The following is a 24479-nucleotide window of genomic DNA, read 5'->3' as shown; positions in this document are numbered from 1 at the left end:
AGCTATAAAGGTGACACAGATGCGTTCCAGGTCTCAATGGGTTAAAGAGAGTTTAAAGACAATATAGCATTAAGAGTAAAATAAATATATAAATAATAGAAAAAGTGAAACAATGACATGGTATTTTTTCTTTAAAAACTTGAACATTTTTGTTTTCATTGTGATGCCGATAAATAGGAACTTAAGTAGCCCACCCATGCAGCGACGTCGAGTCTGTGGGGGCTATGGGGCTGTAGCCCCCATGAATAATTAAATAGCCCCTTTTAGCCCCCATGAAGATTTTATATTAACATTACAGATTTTCTGGGAATTATTGACCCTCTGTGACTCTGTCGCAAAATTCCGAAAATGTGAACCTCTCCGCCGGCTGTTCAGAGGTGTTAAAAGTACTCAAATGCTAATCAGGTTTCTTTTGTTTTCACCTAGCCAGGTATTATATGCCTACAGTACAGTGCCCATATAGGCTGCGGGTGTGTAAGGCTAAAAAATTATGCTGGGTATTTTTTTTAAATATATATAATATATGTGCGCAGCATTATATAGAAGGCTATTGTGTGTGTAGTGTGTGTGTAGTGTGTGTGTGTGTGTGTGTGTGTTGTTGCTGCTCCCTGGTGATCGGGTAGGTAGGCTATACAGCAACTGGCCTAATCAGCATATGATTGGCTACTATTGGTATGTCTGTAAACCTCGTCCGCTTCCAGTCGCTTTGTAGCAAACAGTAGCGCGCGCTGGTTTGTTTTGGGAAACAGCAAAACGCAAAATGTATTTTCCAAGGCAAAGATAAAGTAATTCAGAAGAAGCTGTGACTCGGCTGTCAGAACTCAGCACCACCACCAGTGCCCGGACGGTTCACAGTTCACACCACTGCAGCAACACTGACACGTTCAGCGGAGTGACTGCTGTCTCTGTGCCGTCTGTGAAGAGCCATGAGCCGCGACTCCCGGGAGGAGGGGCAGCAACACCGCCGGGTAATCTACACAGACTATAGTGAGACTACACACTGACTCGAGAAAAGACCCATATCGTCCAAAATAGGCTAATCAGTCGTTGTCTGTGTATAGGCTAATTCATTGGTAAAAGTATGCCAACTCATTTTTAGACCATTTGGGAAATAAATAAATCCGGAGCGGCGCGATCTAAGGGTAATGGACACATAATGGACACCCGGGTATAAATGCAATAATTTATTAACAAGAAAATAATGAATATTTACAGATATATGGCATCATGCATAAATTACAATCAACATGAAACATATTACTTTTATTACATTTTTTTTTGACTATGGCGTCTTCTCTCGTGTGTCATCAGATGTCCGGCTCCATGCTCGCCTCTCCTTGGAGGCCAGTTGGGTCAAAACAAAGTATACCACATTGTGACAGCTGTAGTGAGTCTACAGTCCACCTGCCTGCTGGCAATATAGCCTGGTTGTGATATGTAGATGTGATTGATTCGTTTGTTTTTTTAAGTCATTCTATAACAACAAAGTAATTGAATTTATTTTATGTATTAATTGTATTTTATATATTACTATGTTATTACTAATTTTATGTATAACTATATTACCAATTGTATTTATTTGATGTATTACTAATTTTACTTCATGCATTACAAATTGTATTTTTTATGTATTACTGTTATTACTAATTTTATTTTTTATGCATTTTTTTTATGTATTACTGTTATTACAAATTTTATGCATTACTATATTGATAATTTAATTTATTTTATGTATTATTGTCTATATTACTAATTATATTTATTTTATCCATTACTATGCTATTACTAATTTTATTTTATGTATTACTAATTTTAATTTACTATTTTAATTTACTTTTATTTTACTATAATCTATTTTTTTATCGTTCGTTTTATCCATTTATTTATATTATTATCTAGTTATTTATATTGGTTTATTATTTTATTGTTGAGCCCTGATTGATCACATCTACATATCACCACTACCAGTCAGGATCTGAGTGACTCAGAACCCTGGTGACCTCCAGATGGAGCCACACAGGAGACCAGCAACGTCCTAAAGAAAAGAAAGAAATGCTCATTACTACTTTGTTCATAAAACAATATTGATTGAAATATTTATTAACAGTTTGCAGAATTACAGTACATGTCAAGCACAAACTCAATACAAAGACTGTTAACTGTAAGTGGACGACCCAATTAAGCATTACACTTGTTTACAAGAGGGTCCACCATGTTCAATTCATCAAAACATTTAGAGACGTACAAATAAGACACTTCTATACAGTCAAAGAACAGAACAGGAATTCATCATAAAGGAGGTAAAAAGGGAAAATAAACGTATACAGTGAGGGGAAAAAGGGAGTCAAGGGATTCACATGTCTTAATGACTGTTGGTAGGGCGTTCCACATTTTTGGTGGCATACAGTAGGAGTGAAAATAATTTAGTCCCTTGTTTGTGCCGAATCTGGGTTGTACATGGTTCGTTGCACTCCCTCTGGTGTTGTGGGTGTGGACTTCGTTAACATAAAGGAAGTATCTAGACAGGTACATGGGTATCTTGGTGGTGTATCGAATCTTGTGGACCAGACCCATTGCAAGATGCTGTACTCTGTCGTCGACCCTAAGCCATTCCAGCCTGTCAAAGTGGGCAAGAGTGAGGTAGGTTCGGGGGGTGAGGCCAAGTAGGAGCCTGACCAGTTTGTTTTGAGAGGTCTGGAGCCTAGTTTTAAGGGCCTTTGAGGTGCTGTGGTACCAGGAGGTGCATGCATAGTCAAAGAAACCTTGTACGAGGGCTCCTGTTAAGGTCTTCAAGGTGTTTTTGTTGACCAGTGAGGAGATCCTGTAAAGGAATCTTGTTCTTTGGTTGACTTTTTTGATTACGTTGGTGGCCATTTTATCACCGGAAAGATTAGCCTCCAGGATGGAACCTAGGTAGGTAATTTCATCTTTACGTGTGATAACATTGTCACCAACTCTAACCAAGAAGCCATTTGCCTTGCTGAGATTACTATTAGGATCCAAAGAGAATGGATTCAGTTTTTCCCAGGTGTAAAGATAGTTTGTTATCAGCGAGCCAGGTGCAGATTCTACCGAGTTCAGAGCTGAGGGCCTTTTCAACCTGCAGTTTGTTCCTGTCCGAGACTAGCAGTGCCGAGTCATCTGCGAACAGGAACAAGTTGCAGTCACAAGCTGATGTCATGTCATGATCATAGTGTGTGTGCGTGTGTTAGTTACCTTGCTGTGATGCAACTCCAAAGGTGATCAGAAATAGTTGCTCCATCGGCTAGAAACGTGCTCTTCACCGGCATGCTGATCTTGTTCCTAAAAAAAAAAGTCTATAGTCAACCCTAACTGATTACAGAACATGATATAAAAAAACACAACTAGAAGGATTTAGGCCTGTCACAATTACCTAATCGCCATGTATTTGAGATACTTTTTTAGAGTTTTATAATCGTCTCCATGTTGAAAATGTTCATTTTAAAGAAATAATGCAAGCAACCGATCTACAAGCTCTAAATGTGTCACTTTGTAATTTACTTCTTTTTTTTGTGTATAAAGTTATTGAATTATGCCATGTGCATCTTTTTGTTTACAAAGCCTACAAAAGCCAAAGTTTTATTTAGAATGTTAGTATGACGCAATTAAATTGTTACTTGTAATTTATTTGAGCGACAATTAAAATCGGCCATTATAAAACCTTAAATTCTGACAGGCCTAAACAGGTTCCAGCGGCGTCTACCGAACCTTCTAGCTCCGTCCGAGCCTCCCAGCGACCCAGAAGTTCTCAGCGGAAACACCCGTGGAAAGCTTCGGATATCGGGCATCGGCTGAGATCTCCATTCTAACAAAGAACGAAAGACACACAGCCCAAATTAGCTTTGCTGTGTGTGCGTGTCCTGTCACAACATACACATGCACTTACAGTAACGTTTAAGAATAGGGATCGACCAATTATCGGCAACAGACGATTATTGGCTTTTTACGAAGCCTAAAAAAGCCCTAACCCTAAAGCGGTTCGTACCGTTGAGTTCCTCACTGAGAAGGCCCAGGTCCGAAGTCCTCCAGCGTCTACCCAGATCTCCGTCCTCCGTCCTCCCATCCATCCAGGCCCAGGTCCGAAGTCCTCCAGCGTCTACCCAGATCTCCGTCCTCCGTCCTCCCATCCATCCAGGCCCAGGTCCGAAGTCGTCCAGCGTCTACCCAGATCTCCGTCCTCCCATCCATGGACAGACCTGCAGATCTCCATCTCTAGAGGCTCCAGCCTCCAGCTGTGTCTATGATCTCCATCCTGAGAGAGAAAGAAACCATTAGCTCTACAAGCTCACAACACGTTGCAGTGTGAGCTTGTAGATCTGCTATTTTTGCTGAACGGAATAGGGATGCTGGGGTTGAAGTGGTTGTACAACAGTACAAAAGCAGTTATCCATCCTCAGAAACAAGCAAGAACTATTCCTACTCACAGCTCATCAGAGTCCTCTGAGGAAGCCCCCGGGGGGGGGGGGGGGGGGGGGGGCTTTGGAACGGATCTCTGTCCAGGGAACATCAGATCGTCTATCGATATCTCCATTCTAACAAAGAAAAAAAAACAACACACCAAATTAGCCTTCTGTGTGTGTGTGTGTGCGTGTGTGTGTGTATGTGTGTGCACTCCCTGTCCAGCAGCCGCGTTCCAGCGACGTCTACCGCGATCTTCATCCTAACAAAGAAAGATTGATTAGAGTGACCAAGAGCCAGATATATATTCTATCCTGTCACAACATATATACATAAAACTTTTATTTATAGAGAACATTTAAACAGAAGCTAAACATATCACTTACAGTAATAAACGTTTCAGTTAGGGTTCTTTTTGACAGGCCTAACAGGGTCTTACTTTGAGTCGTCTTCAGAGGAATGCAGATTCCTGGAGAGACCTGCAGTACATCTGGAAGAAAGACATGGCCGTTATCGTCTATGAATGGCTTCATAGAAAAGAGCTTCGCACATCACTCCCTTGTTGTTGCCGCCAATAGTCTGGATAGTCTATACTTCTTATTCTTGATGACAATTGTTTATGAATTTGATGCATTACTATGTGTTGTTGCTTACTGTAAGTCACTCTGGATGTGAGAACTGCCTAAATTGTTGAAATTCCTAGACGTGATCAATTAGGGTCATAGGGTGTGCTCTTCGGTGATAGCAGTGGTGTCATTTGTATATTTTTACAGTCCCACTCCTCCCCATCATATCTTGCGGTGAAGCTGGACAGAACACTGTCCTTTAAACAACACCTGACAGCGTCAAGAGAAAGACCACTGCCTGTGCCGCACCGATACGGCGTCCAGCCGGTACCGAGGCTCTGGTGTTCCCCACCGCTGAGTACTGTGCCCCAGTCTGGAGCAGTAGCCCTCATGTTGGTTTTGGGGCTTTTTATGCCTTTACTGATAGTGAACAGTATATAGACAGGAAAGGGGGAAAGAGATGTGGAGTGACACGCGGCAAAGGCCGTCGGGAGTCGAACCCGCAGCACACCATCTGGCTGGCTTGGCAGCATAGGTGCCCAGACAGTTAATCGTTAATTAAGCGACAATAATCGTCCAGTAAAAAGAAACCTCATAATCGTGAAAGGCCTAGAGCGGTTCTTACTGTGCGGTTCCTCACCGGGCAGGCCCAGGTCCGAAGTCCTCCGGCATCTACACAGATCTCAGTCCTAAGAAAGAAATGAGGACTAAATTAGCTTTTGTTGAGCTGCATATTCAGAACCACTTAAACCCTCTATAGATTTGATAAAACAGACCTTTAAAGAGAGCATTTGGTATATGCTCCGATTTCACTCTACACAAATTGATTTGCCAAACATAGATCTACAAGCTCACAACACGTTGCAATGCGGTGTGAGCTTGTAGATCTGCTAATTTGGCTCAACACTCCCCCCAGAATAGAGATGCTGGGGTTGAAGTGGTTAAAAAAAAAGTGTCATTAAGACTTTGATTAGCTTGGAGAGCTGACAGACATTCAACCAGTGCCACTAGGAGGAATCATACTGCCATGCTATACTTCGTACCATAACAATACAACAGATCCCAACAAGAAATATTCCTACTCACAGCTCATCAGAAGTCCTCAGAGGAAACCCCCGGGATCTCTGTCCTTCCACGACGTCTACCACGACCCATCCACCCTAAGAAAGAAAGAAAGATAAATTTAAGTGACCAAGAGCCAGATATACATACATTGTGTCCTTTCACATCATACACAAAATGTATAGAGAACATTTAAAACAGAAGCCGACCATACCACTCACAGTAATAGAAAAGTCTAAGTGGTTTCTTACTTTGAGCCGCCTTCAGAGCCCCCCATGCAGATTCATCCATGGACAGCGAGAACTGCAGATGTCCACCTGTAGGGGCTCCGGTTGAGCCTCGCAGCATCTGGAATGAAGACATGGTGCATAGTCTATGAATGGCTTCATCACTTCACTCACTTGTTGCTGCCGCCAATAGGAATTTGTGATGTCTGTGTGGCGACAATTGCTGTGTGTCTGTTTTTTTATAAAACATACAATTTATATAGCACTTTTCAAGGTACCCAAAGTTGCTTCACAAAACAGTAAAAACAAATTTATTTGAAAATAAACTACATTAAAAAGGTTCAAAACTAGAATTTTTTGGGATGTTTGTGAAGCTTTTCAGTTCCACACCAGTAACTGCTGTTCAACACTAACAGCTACATCCATGACCTCCCTGCAACAACATCAATGAAGTATGGCTATGCAGACGACCCGAGTACTGTTTCCCAGTCTGGAGCCGTAGCTCTCATGTCAAGAAGCTGGATGCTGCCCTCAACACCGGATGGGCCACCCCAAACAAACTGCCTGCCTGTTCTCGCTGGAATCACTCCAACAGAGGTCAGACGAGAAGCAGCCACACTGGCCCTCACCGGGAAGGCACAGCTGAGTGAATCCCAGCCATCTCCTCCACAAGGTCGTCAGAGACACCACAGCACACGTGCCTCAAGTCACGGTGCCCTTTGCCACAACACACACACACACACACACACACACACACACCAAGTCACGGCGACCTTTGCCACAGCACACGTGCCTCAAGTCACTGTGCCCCTTTGCCACACAGGCCCAGGAACTGCTCCACACAACACCAGCTGACACCTCCAAGGCATCCTGGGTGAAGGCAAGACAGAGGGACCAGTGGAATACATCGAGGACCCCAAATATGTTCTTTGCCAGCACCTCCCCTGCAAGGAGTGGACAACCCTCAAAGCAGAAGTGGGACATCTCGGACAGTGCCCACTGTGAATGAGAGTATCCACTACAGACTGTGGAACACGTAATGACCATTTGCCCCAAATACCGGCCACCGAATGGTGATCGTGGCTTAGGTGACCTAGACAATGACACATTGTACTGGCTTGCTGCAACAGAGCTGAAGTTCTATGGACATACGGCAGAAGATGTTTAAGAAACTTATTTTTTGTAATTTCTTCATTTTTTCGGCAAACCTTTGTGGCATTTAATTTATGGAACATGTGGATGTTTCTTTATTTATTGGTGAAGTTTTAGTGCCACTTGTGGCATTCTTTGAAATGTATTGACACGTTTGATATATGTTTTTGTTAGGGATGTCCGATATAGGCATTAAAAATTAATAACCCTAACCCTTAATTTTACTTTATTTATTCTTTTACATTAAAAACATCTACAAGCTCACAATACAATAAGACACATGTGAGCTTGTGAGAGATTAGATCATTTTAGATGAGACATTTTGCATAATGAGTAATTATTAATAATTACTTTTGGTATTTTAAGTACATTTTATACCAAAACCTTTGTACCTTTACTCGAGTACATGTTGAATTGTAACGGAGTATTTCTATATTGCAGTATTGCCTACTTTTATTTAAGTAAAAAGTTTGAGTTATGTTTCCACCACTGGAAAAAGCCTGCATATAATATATATATATATATATCGGTATCTGTTGATATCGGCAATTAGGAGTTGGACAATATCCAACACTGACTGTCGGACATCCCTTGATGTGTGATTTTTGTGCAGCTTTTTGTTTGTTTGTTTTGTCAACGACCAAAGAGCACACCCAGTATGTATCACAAGGCTATTCCACCAGTCAGGTGTACTTATATCTACATCTCATAAGCGGCCATGAACTAAACACTAGGCCTACAGATATCACAATTTGACTTTGGCAGCAGCAAGAAACGACTGATATGCAAAGCTCTTCAGCCATGCTTCTCTCTATACAAACACTCATAATGTCCACATGGACATCTTAGCAGCCTGCCAGCCAGGATGGGGTGGTTCACACAGGAGACCAGGTTCAGTGTTCCAGCAGCATCTACGGTCATCTCCATCTACATCTAGAAAGAAAGAAAGAAAGACATCAGAAGCTGACCATATCTCACAGTAATAGAAACATTTTAAAAGGATCTCTGGCTAATAAGAAAAATATTCCTTAACATTATACTTGCCATCTATAACTAAAATTGTAAAATATAAACCAGTTAAATATTTTCTTTCTTTCATATAATCTTTTACTACATAGGAACTGTTCCCGTCGCAGGTTTGTGATGTCCATGTGTGGTCCAGCGCTATGGAATGCACTTGCTAATAAAAAGTAGGCCTACTTAAAATATTGCTTTGATGCTTATGTAACACCTGCTAAATAAATAGATCGGACAGGATACAGAAGTATGGTACAAGCATAATAGTGTTATTTATAAATATGGTACAAAAGGCTTTTATTTGTATATCAAAAGTAGTTAAAAGTAGCAGTTGAGATGACTTATAAAATGTGGAAGAATGGTTGTTTCACAAAATACAGCATTAATAAAATAAGGAAAAGGGACAACAGTCCTTTACAGGGCCGTTTCGAGTCAGTAATGTGCACAGAATAGCTACATCCATTATGCATTGACCAAACAGCTGAACTCTACTGATTACAATATATCCCATATAATGCCCAACAGTCACCATTTCATGCAGCATAATATATGATAATAACAACAACTAGAAAGGTCGCAATTTTACAAAATTGCAGAGTGTGGTTGCCGCAGTGGCTTACATATATACCCCTCCCGCTGATATTGCCAGCCTGTTACAGTTTCAAGTCACGCCTCAGATCGCGTGCAAGTCATTCGGAGGGGATTTGACCCCCGAAATTCATGTTTTCGCGACAGACTGTTACATTTATCGCGTTTGCGGCGCCCCCTATGGATGAAAATGGAATTGCTTTCGGAACTCGGTCTAACGAACCACCCCAGACATGCGATTCAAATTTTGGATGGATTGGACATTCTGTTCGTGATTTATGGCATTTTTCGTGATATAGGCCCCTCCTACTAACTTCGGACGACGATTACGGCCGAACGACACGCACTATCGAAATTCTGAAGTTGGTTTTTTAATCGGATGGGTCCAGAGATCACGTGTGCCGATTTCTGTGACATTTGGACAAAATCTGTAGTGGGAAAAGCAAAAAGTGTGTTTTGGACAAAATTCAAAATGGCGGAAAATCCATCATGGCGGAAAAGGGCGTCTCCCCTATATGGGGAGATGCGTCATGACCCAAGGAATCCAGGGTAAAAGTAATTGTGATTTTACGACCTACGGTTCAAGAGTTATGAGCCAAAAGGTAAAGTGGGATGTTATAGCGCCACCATGAGGCCGACCTAAAAAAATATATTTTTAATTAATTTTAGTGATAATTAGGAAATATTCCTCCAAGTTTTGTAACTATAGTGCTTACAGTCTCAGAGGGAAAAATACTTGAATGTGTTTTTTTGCATTTCCCCATTCATGTCAATGGGGAAATTTAATTCACTAATAAATTCATATCAAATAAAATATACAACATTTCTCTTCGCACAGTACAAGCACTCGATTCCGGTCAATTTGACATATGGCTCAAGTGCGTACAGTCAAAACTTCTTGTTGTTGTAGGGCGCCAAACTTTGTCTTACTCCAGTAGTGGAGAGAAAAATAATAATAAAGTGATACAGTACAAGAGTCTGGTTGCCCCTTTAGGGCAACCACACTAATAATAATACAGAACAGAAATCATAATACTAGGCAACACAACCAAAAGTATCGCCTTACCAGGTCTCGTAACTCCAAACACATGCACTGTCTTTCACTGGCGTCATACAGGCCAACATCTCCACCTGTAGCCGTTACAATGATACACATGCGTTAGATTAGACCATTCAACAGAACGCCGCACATTATTCCATCGTTCTGCCCTGCACAAACACACATACGGCAGTAGGCTACTCACATTCCTCACGTTAATGTCCTACACCGAATGGAGAAGCCACACCCCAAACATTTGTCTGTGAACCTCCCAGGCTACACTACAGCGCACTGCAGAAGTGTGGTGTAGACCTGACAATGACAATACTCTCATTTTTAGAATAGATCATACAAAACATATTTAACGAGCATATAGGCTTACAAAAGGAGCATATAGGCTTACCAAATGACAAGTCTGCAGCCGAGCATACCTCTCACAACGCATGAACGTTACGGCGTTTGTGAGACCCACAACTGACGTCCTGTCATCTGCCTGTCCAGAACAAACTTAAATATACGTCTCACTTAGGACTCTACTACCCTCTAGGGGTTACACTTATATCAATTAAGCAGTTTTTGTATTAGCAAAAACACGGACAGGCGTCTTTCATACTGGAGTAATTCATCCCATTTACAGACATCAGTAAAACGTGAACTCTTCGGCTCTGCACCCATGTGACCACTACTACACTATACACCATCTACTGCTGTATTTAGGCAGACACTATTTAGGCCCACAATATTGATGTGGGCCCTGAATCAGACAAGGTTTAGGAATCCGCTGGCTTCGATGTTGTTCATTGTTGACTTGGGCGCTTGTAAGCAGCTTTGTCACATAGAAGCCGTCAAATAATTGGGGGGTTTACCTGTCAAGGTCCAGAGAAGGGAGAAACCACATCTGATAAAATGTGCCATCGCATATTTCACTGACAGATTTATTGCGATGATAAATAAAGCAGTCCTCAGACAAGTACCTCCACACTTTTTTGGATTCATAACGATTGCTTCTACAATGAGTGACTTACTGCCGTAAGAACAGTTTGTGGAAAAAATACACTTGGCTTTAACCGACAGAAAGCATATAAAAACATTTACCGTATATAAGAATAGGACACTACATGTGGATTTATCAAACTGATATCATTCCAGCTTATGTTTAACAGAGCTGACTGCTGAGCCCATCACAAGGGACATATATATCTCTCTTCTAATAACTCCTTAGGATGTATTCTCCCTTCCTGCTGTGCATTAATTATTTTAAGCTGAGAGGACTGCTGCTGCGTATACTCTGGGCTCATTTCCAGTCAATGGCTGGCCAAGGATTATTGTATAAATGTTTCTCTCTTTCTCTATCTCTCTCTTGATCTCTTTCTATCTATCTATAGGTCTCTCTCTGGCACGCTCACAGGCACGCACGCACGCACGCACGCACGCACGCACACACACACACACACACACACACACACACACACACACACACACACAATTTATATAATTCTCTCTCTTTCTTTCCCCTCTGTCCTAATGAGTATGGACACATGCCTTTGAATTATGAGCCAGACCTGGGTCAAATACTATTATATAGACTTAAGCACTACAGTATAGATGTTGAAGTTTGCTGCAAAGGACAGGGCAGTGAGTGGCGGCAATTAAATGTCAATCAGTTCAGTACATCATTATGTGTTGTCCCAATGCCAACCTGGCAACCCGTTCAACGAGACTAGGTCCAAACCTATAGCATATGGGCCTGGGCCGTGGCTCAGCGGTCCAGGCACCGGCTTGGCCGGTAGTCCGAGTCTGGCAGTGTGGGTTTGACTCCCGATCCCGACGGCCTTTACTGCATGTCACTCCCCCATCTCTCTCCCCCATTTCCTGTCAGCCTACTGTCTGTCCCTCTATAAAATAAATCACACCTGTGTGAACTGAGTGGTGCAACTCCCCCCCCCCCCCCCCCCCTCCCCTGCAAGGCGCTGTGAGCTTGTAGATTGGCCATTCTCGGCAAAGAGGTTTGGTGTAGAGGGGAACAAAAGTATTGAGGGTTTAAAATACACATCGACATGAATTTAACACAAAGCTATACAAAATGATAGTGCTGTCTATGAAACTATCTATGAAATCTATGAAAAGGTTTAATCTGCAACACAATTGTATACAATAGACAAAATACTTGATGTACAAAAATACATTTATTTGAAACAATTTCAAAATGACAGTTTCTTTAACCGTAGAAATATTGAAATTAAGATGAAATACATTACTGATGACGCATGCATTGAAGAATTTGTGCAATGAAGAATATTACAATTGATTTCCTTCTGAAACATCATAAACTCAGGGTTGATTTCCCTGAGGATTTCAACCTGTATCTTGTTTTAAAATATCCAATAGGATTGCAATTACCAATGATCAAAGCACTGATTAATTGACATAGTGGGCATCAGCATCCAATGCAAATAATGTCCCGACCATTTTCCGCATACCTGTAACGATTACCGGATAATCATATACAGTACAGTATCCGTATGTCTGCAGTTGTACAAGTCAACATTACCTACAGTACACTACAGCTAGTTTTTACTTTCAAGGTTATCTGTGGTAACGTGCCAATGTCTACTTCATTCCTAGCAACAGTCATTGCTGCTGCACACATTATGAGATCTGGATATTAATACAGGACCAATATAATGGGCTTACATTTTTCACCATTTGAAAGGGTCCAGGGGAAATGAAGGCATTACGTACATAAATGAGTCCTTACAAGATGGCAGCTTTTGTTTGGCAGTGCACAAAATTTGCCTTAGGAATCTGGGTGGCAACGAAAATAGTATATATGAGGATACTCTAATAACCTCCTTGGTCGGCTCAGCTAAACTTATTTAGCTATTATTGCTAATGGATGTGGGAATAAAGTTTGCACGATGTTGAGAACACCGTGAAAAATAACACTGGCAGTCCGGCACAAAACCAAACTGGGACAATGTTTGAGTTGTATTGTGTTGTGTTTTTTTCCCCGTGACAGTCACTTTTGATCAGAGCTGCACTGTTTAGGACACTTCTATCCAGTAGCCTGCCCTACACATGCAGCAGTGTTGAATTATCCGTTTGTAACTCAGAGTGTGTGTATACCCTCTCGAAGTTATTATACTATCTATGACTGCTACAGTATATACTGTGCAGTAATCACTCCATACTGTCCATATCCCTCATTCTAGTTCTGTGCCATGTTTGCACTATGGGACGGTGATGCACAGAGTATTCCCTGCTTAACCATCATCCCCATCTCTTCATATTGTCCTACTGGCTATTACCAGGCACCAAGAGAGCATTGCGTGTCAGCTTGGGGCATCGAGCTGGCTGGCTCCCGGCAGCATGCAGGCCACAGAACAGTGGTGGAGCGTCACAGGCTTGCAAGTTACTGCTCCCCCGTGTAAGCTAAACTGAGGTGAAGCCCGAGTCAACAGTTGGACGGCAATATAAGAGCCACGATGAAAAGGGGAGATGATCCCAGGTGCGCCAGTGTGGGCGAATACATAAAGCAGATGGTATCTGTTTTATACCACTGCTACTAGTACTAACATACAGTAGCTGTACTGCGTGCTGTGAGGGACAAACAGAAGCAGTGAATTGGCAGCCAATATCGCTCAATCAGGCCTGCGCATGTTTTGGAGTGCAATGGTGATGTATTTTAACAGATGATACAAAAAGAAATGTGTGGTGAAAGTATATTTTTCATATGAAGATGATGTGAAGTCATTGACAGAAGAGAAAAATTCCTGAGCAAAGGACCATGTAGTATGTACCCTAAACTAAAGGACCATGTAGCATGTACCCTACACTAAAGGACCATGTAGTATGTACCCTAAACTAAAGGACCATGTAGCATGTATCCTACACTAAAGTATACTTGAAGGACCATGTAGTATGTACCCTACACTAAAGGACCATGTAGTATGTACCCTAAACTAAAGGACCATGTAATATGTACCCTAAACTAAAGGACCATGTAGTATGTACCCTAAACTAAAGGACCATGTAGTATGTACCCTAAACTAAAGGACCATGTAGTATGTACCCTAAACTAAAGTATACTTGAAGGACCATGTAGTATGTACCCTAAACTAAAGGACCATGTAGTATGTACCCTAAACTAAAGGACCATGTAGTATGTACCCTACACTAAAGTATACTTGAAGGACCATGTAGTATGTACCCTAAACTAAAGTATACTTGAAGGACCATGTAGTATGTAGTCTACACTAAAGTGTACTTGTAGGGGTCTTGCACTGTAGGGGACTTGCACATTCCCCAAACAGAGGTCGGTGCTCTCAGAAAGGACATTTACTCAGTCTCTTCTTAACGGCAAACCCAAACCGTTAGTAGTTGCTTGTTTGCACCTCATTAAAGCATTTAAGTGAATTGAGTGCTAATGTTCTATTCTTCGGGTTTAGCCGAATAAGCATGGACCCGTTTTTACTAAAGTAAATACCCTTCACATCTTCTTGGGTATTGTACCATTTGATCATCAGTAACTACAATATGAACCGTCTTACAGATACAGCACTTTGCTCTTTGACTGAGGGCGAATGTAATATTCTGACACTAAAGGCAAATAACACATGGTACAAAGAGTTCAAGCATGTTTAGTTATTTAAACAAATATAAAGCATATGGAAATGTTTTGCCTATATATACACACACACAATGTAATTTCATTTATTTCCAAAGAGCATTATATGAGTTAAACCTGTATTCTGTCAATAAAATTATATTCATGTTAACAGCTACGTAAACCCTTTGTACAAGATCATTGTTGCCTTACAGTTAATTAACCAAAATATGAGTACAGTGTTACTGTCGGGTGGAAACCTTGTATGTCCAAAACTGTTTAAAATAAAAACTATATGCCAATGAATCCAATGCAGTTTATTATTTTGTCACAAGCTCTTGTTAATACTTTTCATTGGTTCAATATTTATAAAACCCACAGAGACACTTTTACTTTCAATTTAAATGTTTTTTTTTCAAAAATAGGGGGGAAAAAGGCTATATTTTTGCTACTTTTGCGCTCTTGTATGATGAAGTAGGGCATTCAATTTACAAGAATAAAATAAAAAGTTGACAAAATGGAGAAGGTTTCTGCCCGACATTGACACTATACTACAGTATATAATGTTAATGTGAAATCGATTAGGCTCACTTGATTGGGTGATTAGAAAATACATATTTACAGCACTTGCTTATGTACAACACAAACTGTCCTCAATAAGAACATGCACAAGTCAAGGACCTTATCAAAACAAATAAAGTTGATTCTTTAAGTCATATTTGACTTTTTTAACATGTTTTCAAAAAGAGACCATGGGTTGGGTCTTCTGTCTTTGCCACCATACTTGGATTACTAGCATGTGGAAAGTAAGTATACATATATAATATATAACAGAACAGATGATAATATACATGTATTTTGATAATATTCCCTGTTTGATCGGAGACTCAATAGTGGTCTTATATATATTATAGGCAAAAACGATTTTTGAAAGCAAACTCTTAAGAAATGTACATAACTCTCCTCATAATGTTTTGACAAAGGCTCAAGAAATTAAGATAATTCACTCTGCAAATACATTTATTTATGTAGCTTATACATCCACAAAACTGAATAAGTTTTGCCAATAATTACAATGGTGTCTCACTGAGCGGATTTTAAAATCCGCTGCATGGATGTTGCGAATCTGTATAAATGAGATCCCTTTTTAGAAAACTATTAACATCAATTGTGTTGTGAGAATTACAAAACAGAAAAAAGAGAACCCCCAACACGGCGACACTGTTCTGTCCACCAACCGCTGCACGCGTTTACACGCTGGTACAGTTGGGGATCTCCCTTGTGCTCTCACAGGCGTTTCCAACTCCTCCTGAACAAAGCAGAAAAATAAATTAATGAATAAATAAATAATTGAATAAATGAACAAAAGCTAAAACAAGAACAAAGAAGGTTAAAGTCCTGCATAGGCGCTTTGATGCCAGTTTTAAATAATTGCCACAAATATACGTTATTTGACACCGACACCCTTATGTTAATTGATGGTCTTTGAATGTCCTTATCAAGCATCGTAACACATACTGCAGTATGTGTTACAAAAGGCAAAGCCTGCCCAATACCCTTGCATGTCATTCACTATAATACCTGCTGAATGATAACATCTGTAAGCAATGCATCTAAATCACTGTCGGGTGGAAACCGTATGTCGATGGCTGTTACTTTTTTAGAAAATGTAAATGTAAACAGAGTCAAAGAGATTTAGTCACAACTTAAGCTATACCATCCCTATTCTGGGGCAAACGTTTCCATTTTATACAAGCTGAGAAGGTGTTGAGGAGCCTAAAGCGATCAGGGCTGGCCGTATACAGCCCTGTACTCACTTCCTTCTACAGGTGTGCGGAGCGCAGCATCAAAGGGAACTGCATGCAGACCAGCGGTGGGATATACTTTTACTTTACTGTAGTATTTCAGATTTTCTATACTTTTACTACTATTCCTCTGAGTCTACATCTCAAGAGACATATATTGTGCCTTTACTCCACTACAATAATTAGAAAACTGTAGTGACTACTAGTAACTTTGACTTTGACTTTGCTTGTTATTACAAAACATGAATGAACCACTTTTAGCTCTTTGTCCGAGTAGGCCGAAACGCGTACGTTGTCTGCTCGTCAGAGGCAAATAAAATCATGTGGAAAAGAACATCTATTGAGTGCTGGCATTTTCTTCATTCTATTATATGCATCATCAATGCTTAATTGCACCTGATTTTCTCTAACCTGTGTTGCAGGTTGTCTGCTTCGGCAGTACTCTTCTCTTCGAAGTCTAAATACAAGCCTGCCTGCCATCTTGATTGATTGATTGATTGATTACTGTATTAACAGTTTGCAAAAAAAGCACAGAAGTACAGTTTCATCCGCCTTTTGTGGTGGTTCTGGACAGCCATTGGTCCGACCGACTCGACAGCGGGCACCGTGCAGAGACGTGGTGCATTTATTGATAGATGGCACCCATCCTACACATTGTCTGTTGTGTAGGATCTGTGTGTAGATCTGTGTGGAAATCTGTGTGGAGATCTGTGTGGATCTCCCTCCCTTCGGGCAGGAGGCGTGCCGTATAGTATGTCTGTTGTGTAGGGATCTCCCTACACAACAGACATACTATGCTTCAAAATATATTTTTGAAGCATTTTCAACTCAAATCATTGCTTCTGGGAGACCCTGGAACATAATATTTTGAGATGGGGGGCTATAGCAACATACAATTTACAATCTTTTGGTGTTAGCATTATGTTATGCTTTAGCTATTGAAAAATAGCGGATCTACAATCTCATAGCGCGCCACCGAGTGGCGCGCTACGAGCTTGTAGGTCTGCTATTTTTGAAACGACTGACATAGAAACATAGCTTTTTCAGAAAACTGTCATTTTCAAACAGACATTTTTAGAATCTGATCTCAGGTCAAAATGGGTTAATAGGTTAAAAAATATTTAGTATTCAGACACCATGCTCACATATCTAGCTGCATTACATGCCTGTAGGCAGTTTCAGAGTATTCTGCTCCACTTACGCTTGACCCTTGCATCCATCTCCTTCTCCATGAGTTCTTTGGGTGTGGAGAACTCACTCAGGGTGATTTTAGGCGTGCTGTCAGCCTGTCCCACTGAACCAATCATCTCCTGCTCTTTCTCCTGGTTCACCTCCGCATAGATGTTGATCCAGGGGATTTTTCTTCACAAATGAGCAAAAGAAATATCACCAATTTTTTTATTGAACATTTTTTCCTTACACTAAAATAGTGCATTTGGGCATGCACGATTAAAGCCAGGACAAAACAACACAAGCCCTGTCACAATAATATTATATCTAGTCTCAAACCACTATAATATTACATGTAATGCATTGGCCAGGCGTAACTGGCAAAATGAGGAATCATAGGTAGCCTACATATGCGAATTTTACTAACGTTTCCTCCCACAGGATATTTAATTTTACGTAGGGATGTCCTGATCGGGGTTTTTTTTTTTGCTCCCGATCCGATTCAGATCATTTGATTTTGAGTATCTGTACAATATCCAAAATCACGGACAATATCCAGTCTATAATATTATGATATGGATGCAATATTGATATTAGGGATGTCCTGATCACGTTTCTTTTCTCCAGATCCGATTCTGATCATTTGAAAATGACGTGATCGACCCGGATTATCAATCACGTGATCTGATCTGGACAACCTTAAGTTTCATGACAAACTGTGTTACAGTGCATAGTTACCCCTCTCAGGGTTAACTAAACACAGAGGACATTGTGGTTCTAGTATAGTTTAGTTCAGTGATAGTCAACCTTTCTGATTTCAAGGACCCCCCAGTTTGATCCCTGTTTGATGTTGAGAAACAGTGTGATGTAGTACGGTCAACGTGTCCTTCACTTCAGACATCTCCATCACAAGCAGAATGCATTAACGGTCACATGTTTAATCGATCTATATTCATGCTATAATAATACGTACACATCTTTATTCTGTCACCGCGCAATCCATTTCAAATTACCATTCAATTTGATTATTAATTGTTTTGCTTCGTCGACTGTGACATTCCTTAAGAAGTGCATCCTCCTTACACTAATGGGAAAAATTGCCACATCCATAATTAATGATAACTTTTCCATTTCCTGCAGAATTCTTCAAGAAAAATCATTTTGAGTACACATCAATTATTCAGTCGGTAACTGTTGAACCACGGCGGCGAGCATATTAAGCAATTTGACGTCCATTTTTTTTTTTCCCTGAGCATTTCATCGGCTGACTGACACGTCTCCCTGCGTCATCGCATCGCCGTGCTGGGAACCTGTCTACAACCTCGAGGAAGGAAAATATGAAACAGAATATCCAAACGCACGGCATCAGATCAACACCGATGGATGCAGAATGCTCTCATCTGGCGTCATCAATAATGGATAACACACATTCGATTAATATAATATATTAATCGAATGTGTGTTATCCATTATTGATGACGCCAGATAGTGGCAGTGTCTGTGTTGGCGGCCCACCGGCGAGAGCTAATCCCTGGGAGAGAGAGAGAGACGCTTACCTCTTGAACTTGTAGATGAGGAACACGGCAAGGCCCAGGAACACCACGGACAGGAGCATCAACATGGCCGAACTGCTGTGTCTCGGGCTGGAGTCCACCAGGGGAGCTGTGGGGTGGAGGCCATGTAAAACAGTGTAAAACAGTGTAAAACAGAACTGCTGTGTCTCGGGCTGGAGTCCACCAGGGGAGCTGTGGGGTGGAGGCCATGTAAAACAGTGTAAAACAGTGTCAAACAGAACTGCTGTGTCTCGGGCTGGAGTCCACCAGGGGAGCTGTGGGGTGGAGGCCATGTAAAACAGTGTAAAACAGAACTGCTGTGTCTCGGGCTGGAGTCCACCAGGGGAGCTGTGGGGTGGAGGCCATGTAAAACAGTGTAAAACAGTGTAAAACAGAACTGCTGTGTCTCGGGCTGGAGTCCACCAGGGGAGCTGTGGGGTGGAGGCCATGTAAAACAGTGTAAAACAGAACTGCTGTGTCTCGGGCTGGAGTCCACCAGGGGAGCTGTGGGGTGGAGGCCATGTAAAACAGTGTAAAACAGAACTGCTGTGTCTCGGGCTGGAGTCCACCAGGGGAGCTGTGGGGTGGAGGCCATGTAAAACAGTGTAAAACAGAACTGCTGTGTCTCGGGCTGGAGTCCACCAGGGGAGCTGTGGGGTGGAGGCCATGTAAAACAGTGTAAAACAGTGTAAAACAGAACTGCTGTGTCTCGGGCTGGAGTCCACCAGGGGAGCTGTGGGGTGGAGGCCATGTAAAACAGTGTAAAACAGTGTAAAACAGAACTGCTGTGTCTCGGGCTGGAGTCCACCAAGGGAGCTGTGGGGTGGAGGCCATGTAAAACAGTGTAAAACAGTGTAAAACAGAACTGCTGTGTCTCGGGCTGGAGTCCACCAGGGGAGGGAGCTGTGGGGTGGAGGCCATGTGGAACAAAGAGCATATTCTGTAAAACAGTGCTCCTCCAAACCTTTGATTATAATTACACTGCTTCTCAAACCTTTGATTTTAATTTGGTCTGCATTCATCGTAACTAACGTCCATAAGTATATCTAATGCACAGTATACATCTGCTGCTATGCTCACGCACACTTATATACAGTAATATCTCAGGTTTATGTGTAAATATATTTGATTCCTATGGCTATATAAAGTGGCACTGCCATTGTTCAGGAAGGGGAACAAATGTCTTGGTGGACACGGCTCCTATCTATTATTTAGCTGGGGACCCCGTGGAATCCCCTCAAGGGCCCCAAGGGGCCCCGGGACACCACTTTGAGAACCAGTGCTGTGACAACAGTGCAGCCATTAATGAGGCTTTGTCAAAGGAGTGTTGAAACGTTTCCATTTCAGCTGTTTCTGTACGTGCTGTACATGCAAAATGTAATTCCGCCTAATTTGTTTCTTGACAGCAGATTCACAATGACAGTGCTTGGGTCTTCACATGATTCGAAGGTTGGCTGTGAGCCAATGATGAGTACATTACGAGACCTTGCTGTTGTTTTTACTATCTCAAATGTCTAAGGCTTATATAGCGTGAAATTGCTGTTTCTAATTATTTGCCAAACAAAATTGCAGGACAGTAATTCACATCTTTAGAAGTTAACAAACACGCTGAAAATGAATGTCAGAGCGATTCCTTCTAATTATAACATTATATATTCCTGCATTTCAAGACTTGCAATAGAGCCATGAAGCCTTTGACCTGATTTAAGAAACGTTTTATTTAAAAAAAGATAATCAGGATAAGAACCCAGATCTGTTTTGGATGTCTGAGTGTTTTATGTTAAATTGGTTGTTCAGTAATGAAGTTTTTGTTTTTGGAAAATTCATAGAGAAGGCATGGCAGTTACGTTGGAGAACGGTGTATCCATGAGTAATTGTCTATTTGTGTATATGTATTATTATACATGTACAATTTTGTGAGTGTCTTCCCAGCCCGTGCGGGCTGGGCATCTTATGATGTATAGGACACTTTAATAAAAACTCTATCTATCTATCTATGTAGCATCGGGTTAAATATTAACTGGGCTCCGTGTGCTCCATGTTGCAGTCCACCTTCAAACAGGAAGGTGCAAAACTGGTACTTCAGAATGATGCCATAGCATAGAGGTTTTCGGTTCCAGAAAATAACCTTTCAGACCAAGGTTCTTCAAACTTTAAAGAACCATTTATTTGTATGGTTCTATAAAGAAAGCTTAACCACTTGAAGCCTATACTCCAATATGTCTTTGGCTAATGTTCGCATATTAAGACATACCCACATTTGTGATTCATCAAAGAGCTTTGCAAATAAAACCATGAACTAAATAAAATGATTCTTTAGGTGGAACATATAGCCTTTTTAAATGATGACTATATTTCTGTGTGTACTGTATACTAAATAAAGTATGCTGCAGTGGAAAGGCATACAGTGAAATGTGTTACTGTAAACCTTAATAACACCAGCAGTCCAGCATGCTTCCAGCTCTTTTCCACTGGGGAATTCGACCGCTAATGGAGTCTGCCATGTCCAAATTGCTCTCTCTGAGGCCTGTTGACTTTTAAACTAGAAGAGGTATCCCAGAACAAAAAATTCTTGAGGATAATTTCACAGTCGTTATTCGCTCAGGGAATCCTCCTGACTGTATAGACTTGATTTAGCACTCAAAATCAGCCATGGTCAGTGTGTGTGTGTGTGTGTGTGTGTGTGTGTGTGTGTGTGTGTGTTTGTGCACGCACGCACCCACCCACGCACGCACGTACTTTCCTTTCAAATTCATACAATTTATGAATTTGTCTGATATTGAGCCAGTTTAAAAAAGAATTGTGTTGAGGTGTTAAATGGCTCAAATGCAGCCAATTTCTTTACACGGCACACCCTTCTTTCTCAAGGACTAAATAATCAACATAATTATATTCAGTGTAACACTAATTTTGTGGTTGATTGGCTGTAAAAGAGAGAGAACAGATGTTCGCAGGCATAAAAAGATACGTCTCAAGGAGTTCCACTTCAAAACAAATCCCCTCCCACACTCCCCTGTGTTGTTCTGCCCTAGCCTGGCTAATAAGCCAGACCGAATCAGCCGTTAGCCAGGCTAGTTCTGCCCAGGACTGGGGCAGACACACATCGATTCTAATTGGTTGACTGAAATGTGTAAGATAGTGATAGGTTAATTTCATGGCAATGTGAAAGAAAAGCGGACATAATTTAATTACACATACATTATGGTATTGTGGCTGACAACCAACAATGAAAATGCAGTGGGTAGGAAGGTTTCTTACCCAGTGTTAACTGCGTGATGTACACAATCACTCTCGCGCCAGGCTTAAGCTCAAACTCCACCAAATTTTGGTTCAGGGCATTCACAATGATTCCAGATATCTATTGAAAAGATAAAAGTTAATATATACAGATGAAGGTAGGCCTATTCACACACTGATGCAAAAAGTGTCACTTATATTTCACATCAATTAATTAATTTGCTTTTTCTGAAAACCGTTAATATGATTAATACTTTATTATTTTTCAATCAACAGGGAACAGAATTTCTTTTTGCAAGAATGTCGAAACAAATACATAAAGCATAAAAAAAGGGAAACAGAGAATGCAAAAGTAAACAATACAAAAACAACAACAAAATACAACAAAAATTATATTAAAATAATAAGGCGATGGATATTCAGTCTTAGTAAGTAAGTAAGTAAGTAGCCTTGCCGAGCCATGAGGCCCATAGGGCAGGAGCTTATCTCCTGTTTCTGTAGCGTGAGGCAGCTTGATGTACAAGTACACCCCCTGGACATGACGCTAGTATATCCCAGGGATTTACCCCCAATCCAACCCTTGATGCTGAGTGTCAAGCAGGGAGGCACTGGGTCCCATTTTTAGAGTCTTTGGTATGACCCGGCCAGGGATTGAACCCCGACCTCCCAATCTCAGGGACCACAAGGCCACTGAGCTGAGCTTAGTCAGTCTTAGTACAGTTCATATAATAGTCTGCTCAGTTCACAATTAGACAGTGCCTCCAGTGTGCGGCGCCTCCCACTTTAACAGACTTTGTCTACTTTGTTAAGAAGTCTGAAAGACAGTTTTCCCAACGCTGCTACTTCTGAAAACCGTTAATAAAGTATTCAATCAATCAATCAATCAGATCTCGAGGGCACTCGAACGATGATATTGATGATGATGTGGATGAAGCAAAGTGTTCCATTCTCAGGTGTCTGTTCATTTATGTTATCAGTGTTATCCCATACCCTCTCTAGCTCCTCCTCACTCTTTTTCTTGCCCTCTGATTGGTTCTTGTGTGGTAACAGGAACAGCTCAGCAGCTGTTGGAACACCCGGGAACACAGCGACCAATAGCTGCTCTTCAGGGAAGTCAGACACCTGTGGCAGCGGACATAGAACACACAACATGTTAAAAAAGAAAGAAAGAAAGAAAGAAAGAAAGAAAGAAAGAACGCGTCACATTCCATTGTGTGCTTGCAGAATGCAGATTGACTATTTTTGCTATTTTTGTGTGACGTTTAGAACAAAGCACAAAATATAAGTATAAAATAGGGCTTACTAATGGGTTAATTATAACAAAATAAATACATTAAAAAAGCATTACTTCTCCATTATTCGACTAATCGTAAATCTATAGAATAATCGCTAAGAAGATAAGATACTTGCAGTATAAAATATATAAATATGTAAATCCACACCATGAGAATCAATTAAGGACCTTTCGGTATATCTATTGCAATCTTGCAGTAACAGCAATCCGTGTAGAGTACTGTAAGGCCTTACTACAGCCTGGTTTATACTTGGTTGCATGCCGGTGTCACACACAGAAAATAGCTGATCTACAAGCTCACAATGCATTGTTGTACGACACGGTGTGAGCTTGTATACCAGCTATTCCCGGAAACCTGACACGATACGCGACCAACTCAGGCTTAATAACACCTGCATTGTGCACAATCATCAGAAATACCAACATGAACCCTTTTCAGGCATTATACGGTAATTATCTGTGTCTGTGTGGTACTGATACATTACTTTTTAATCATGAGGGAACATGATTAAAAGTTCTCATTCTAATTCAGGATACCAGCCTTTCCCTCTGTGAGTGTCTGCCGGAGGCTAAGTGGCGAGGCTCAAAGCTTTGGCTACATGGGAAAGAAACTGCCATTGATTTAAGGAGCTGATTAAGTATATTTTCTTCCTTTTGATAAGAAAAAGTAAGTGATGCCAAGCAAGTGGTCCTCTTTCGTTTCCAGAAACAGCAGCCATTAAAATGTTTTCTTTTGTTGTGGCT

The 24479-nt window shown here is 41.1% G+C and overlaps 1 protein-coding gene and 1 long non-coding RNA gene across 2 annotated transcripts in view; both read right to left on the bottom strand.

The window, feature by feature from the left end:
- Positions 1-4012: 4012 nt before the first annotated feature.
- On the bottom strand, positions 4013-6406 carry LOC308313281. The gene is made up of 6 exons (XR_013963873.1): positions 6299-6406; positions 6072-6145; positions 5611-5674; positions 4859-4909; positions 4446-4681; positions 4013-4273 (listed from the first exon to the last, which is right to left on the bottom strand). It is a non-coding gene; the product is annotated as an uncharacterized lncRNA (long non-coding RNA).
- Positions 6407-15689: 9283 nt separating this feature from the next.
- LOC308312862 (VPS10 domain-containing receptor SorCS3-like) overlaps positions 15690-24479 on the bottom strand; it is a 127382-nt gene continuing 118592 nt past the window's right edge. Inside the window, exons 21-25 of the mRNA XM_080759615.1 lie at positions 23432-23563; positions 22463-22562; positions 19208-19313; positions 17683-17843; positions 15690-15985 (exon numbers count right to left, since the gene is read on the bottom strand). Coding sequence (XP_080615741.1) covers positions 15927-15985; positions 17683-17843; positions 19208-19313; positions 22463-22562; positions 23432-23563 — 558 coding nt within the window. The 3' untranslated portion in view covers positions 15690-15926. The remainder of the gene's footprint in view (positions 15986-17682; positions 17844-19207; positions 19314-22462; positions 22563-23431; positions 23564-24479) is intronic.

Source organism: Protomyctophum bolini, assembly GCF_963924005.1.
Source record: "Protomyctophum bolini genome assembly, chromosome: 3".
Lineage (NCBI taxonomy): Eukaryota > Metazoa > Chordata > Actinopteri > Myctophiformes > Myctophidae > Protomyctophum > Protomyctophum bolini.
The sequence above is the reverse complement of the archived record's forward strand: the minus strand, read 5'-3'. Positions and strand labels throughout refer to the sequence as shown.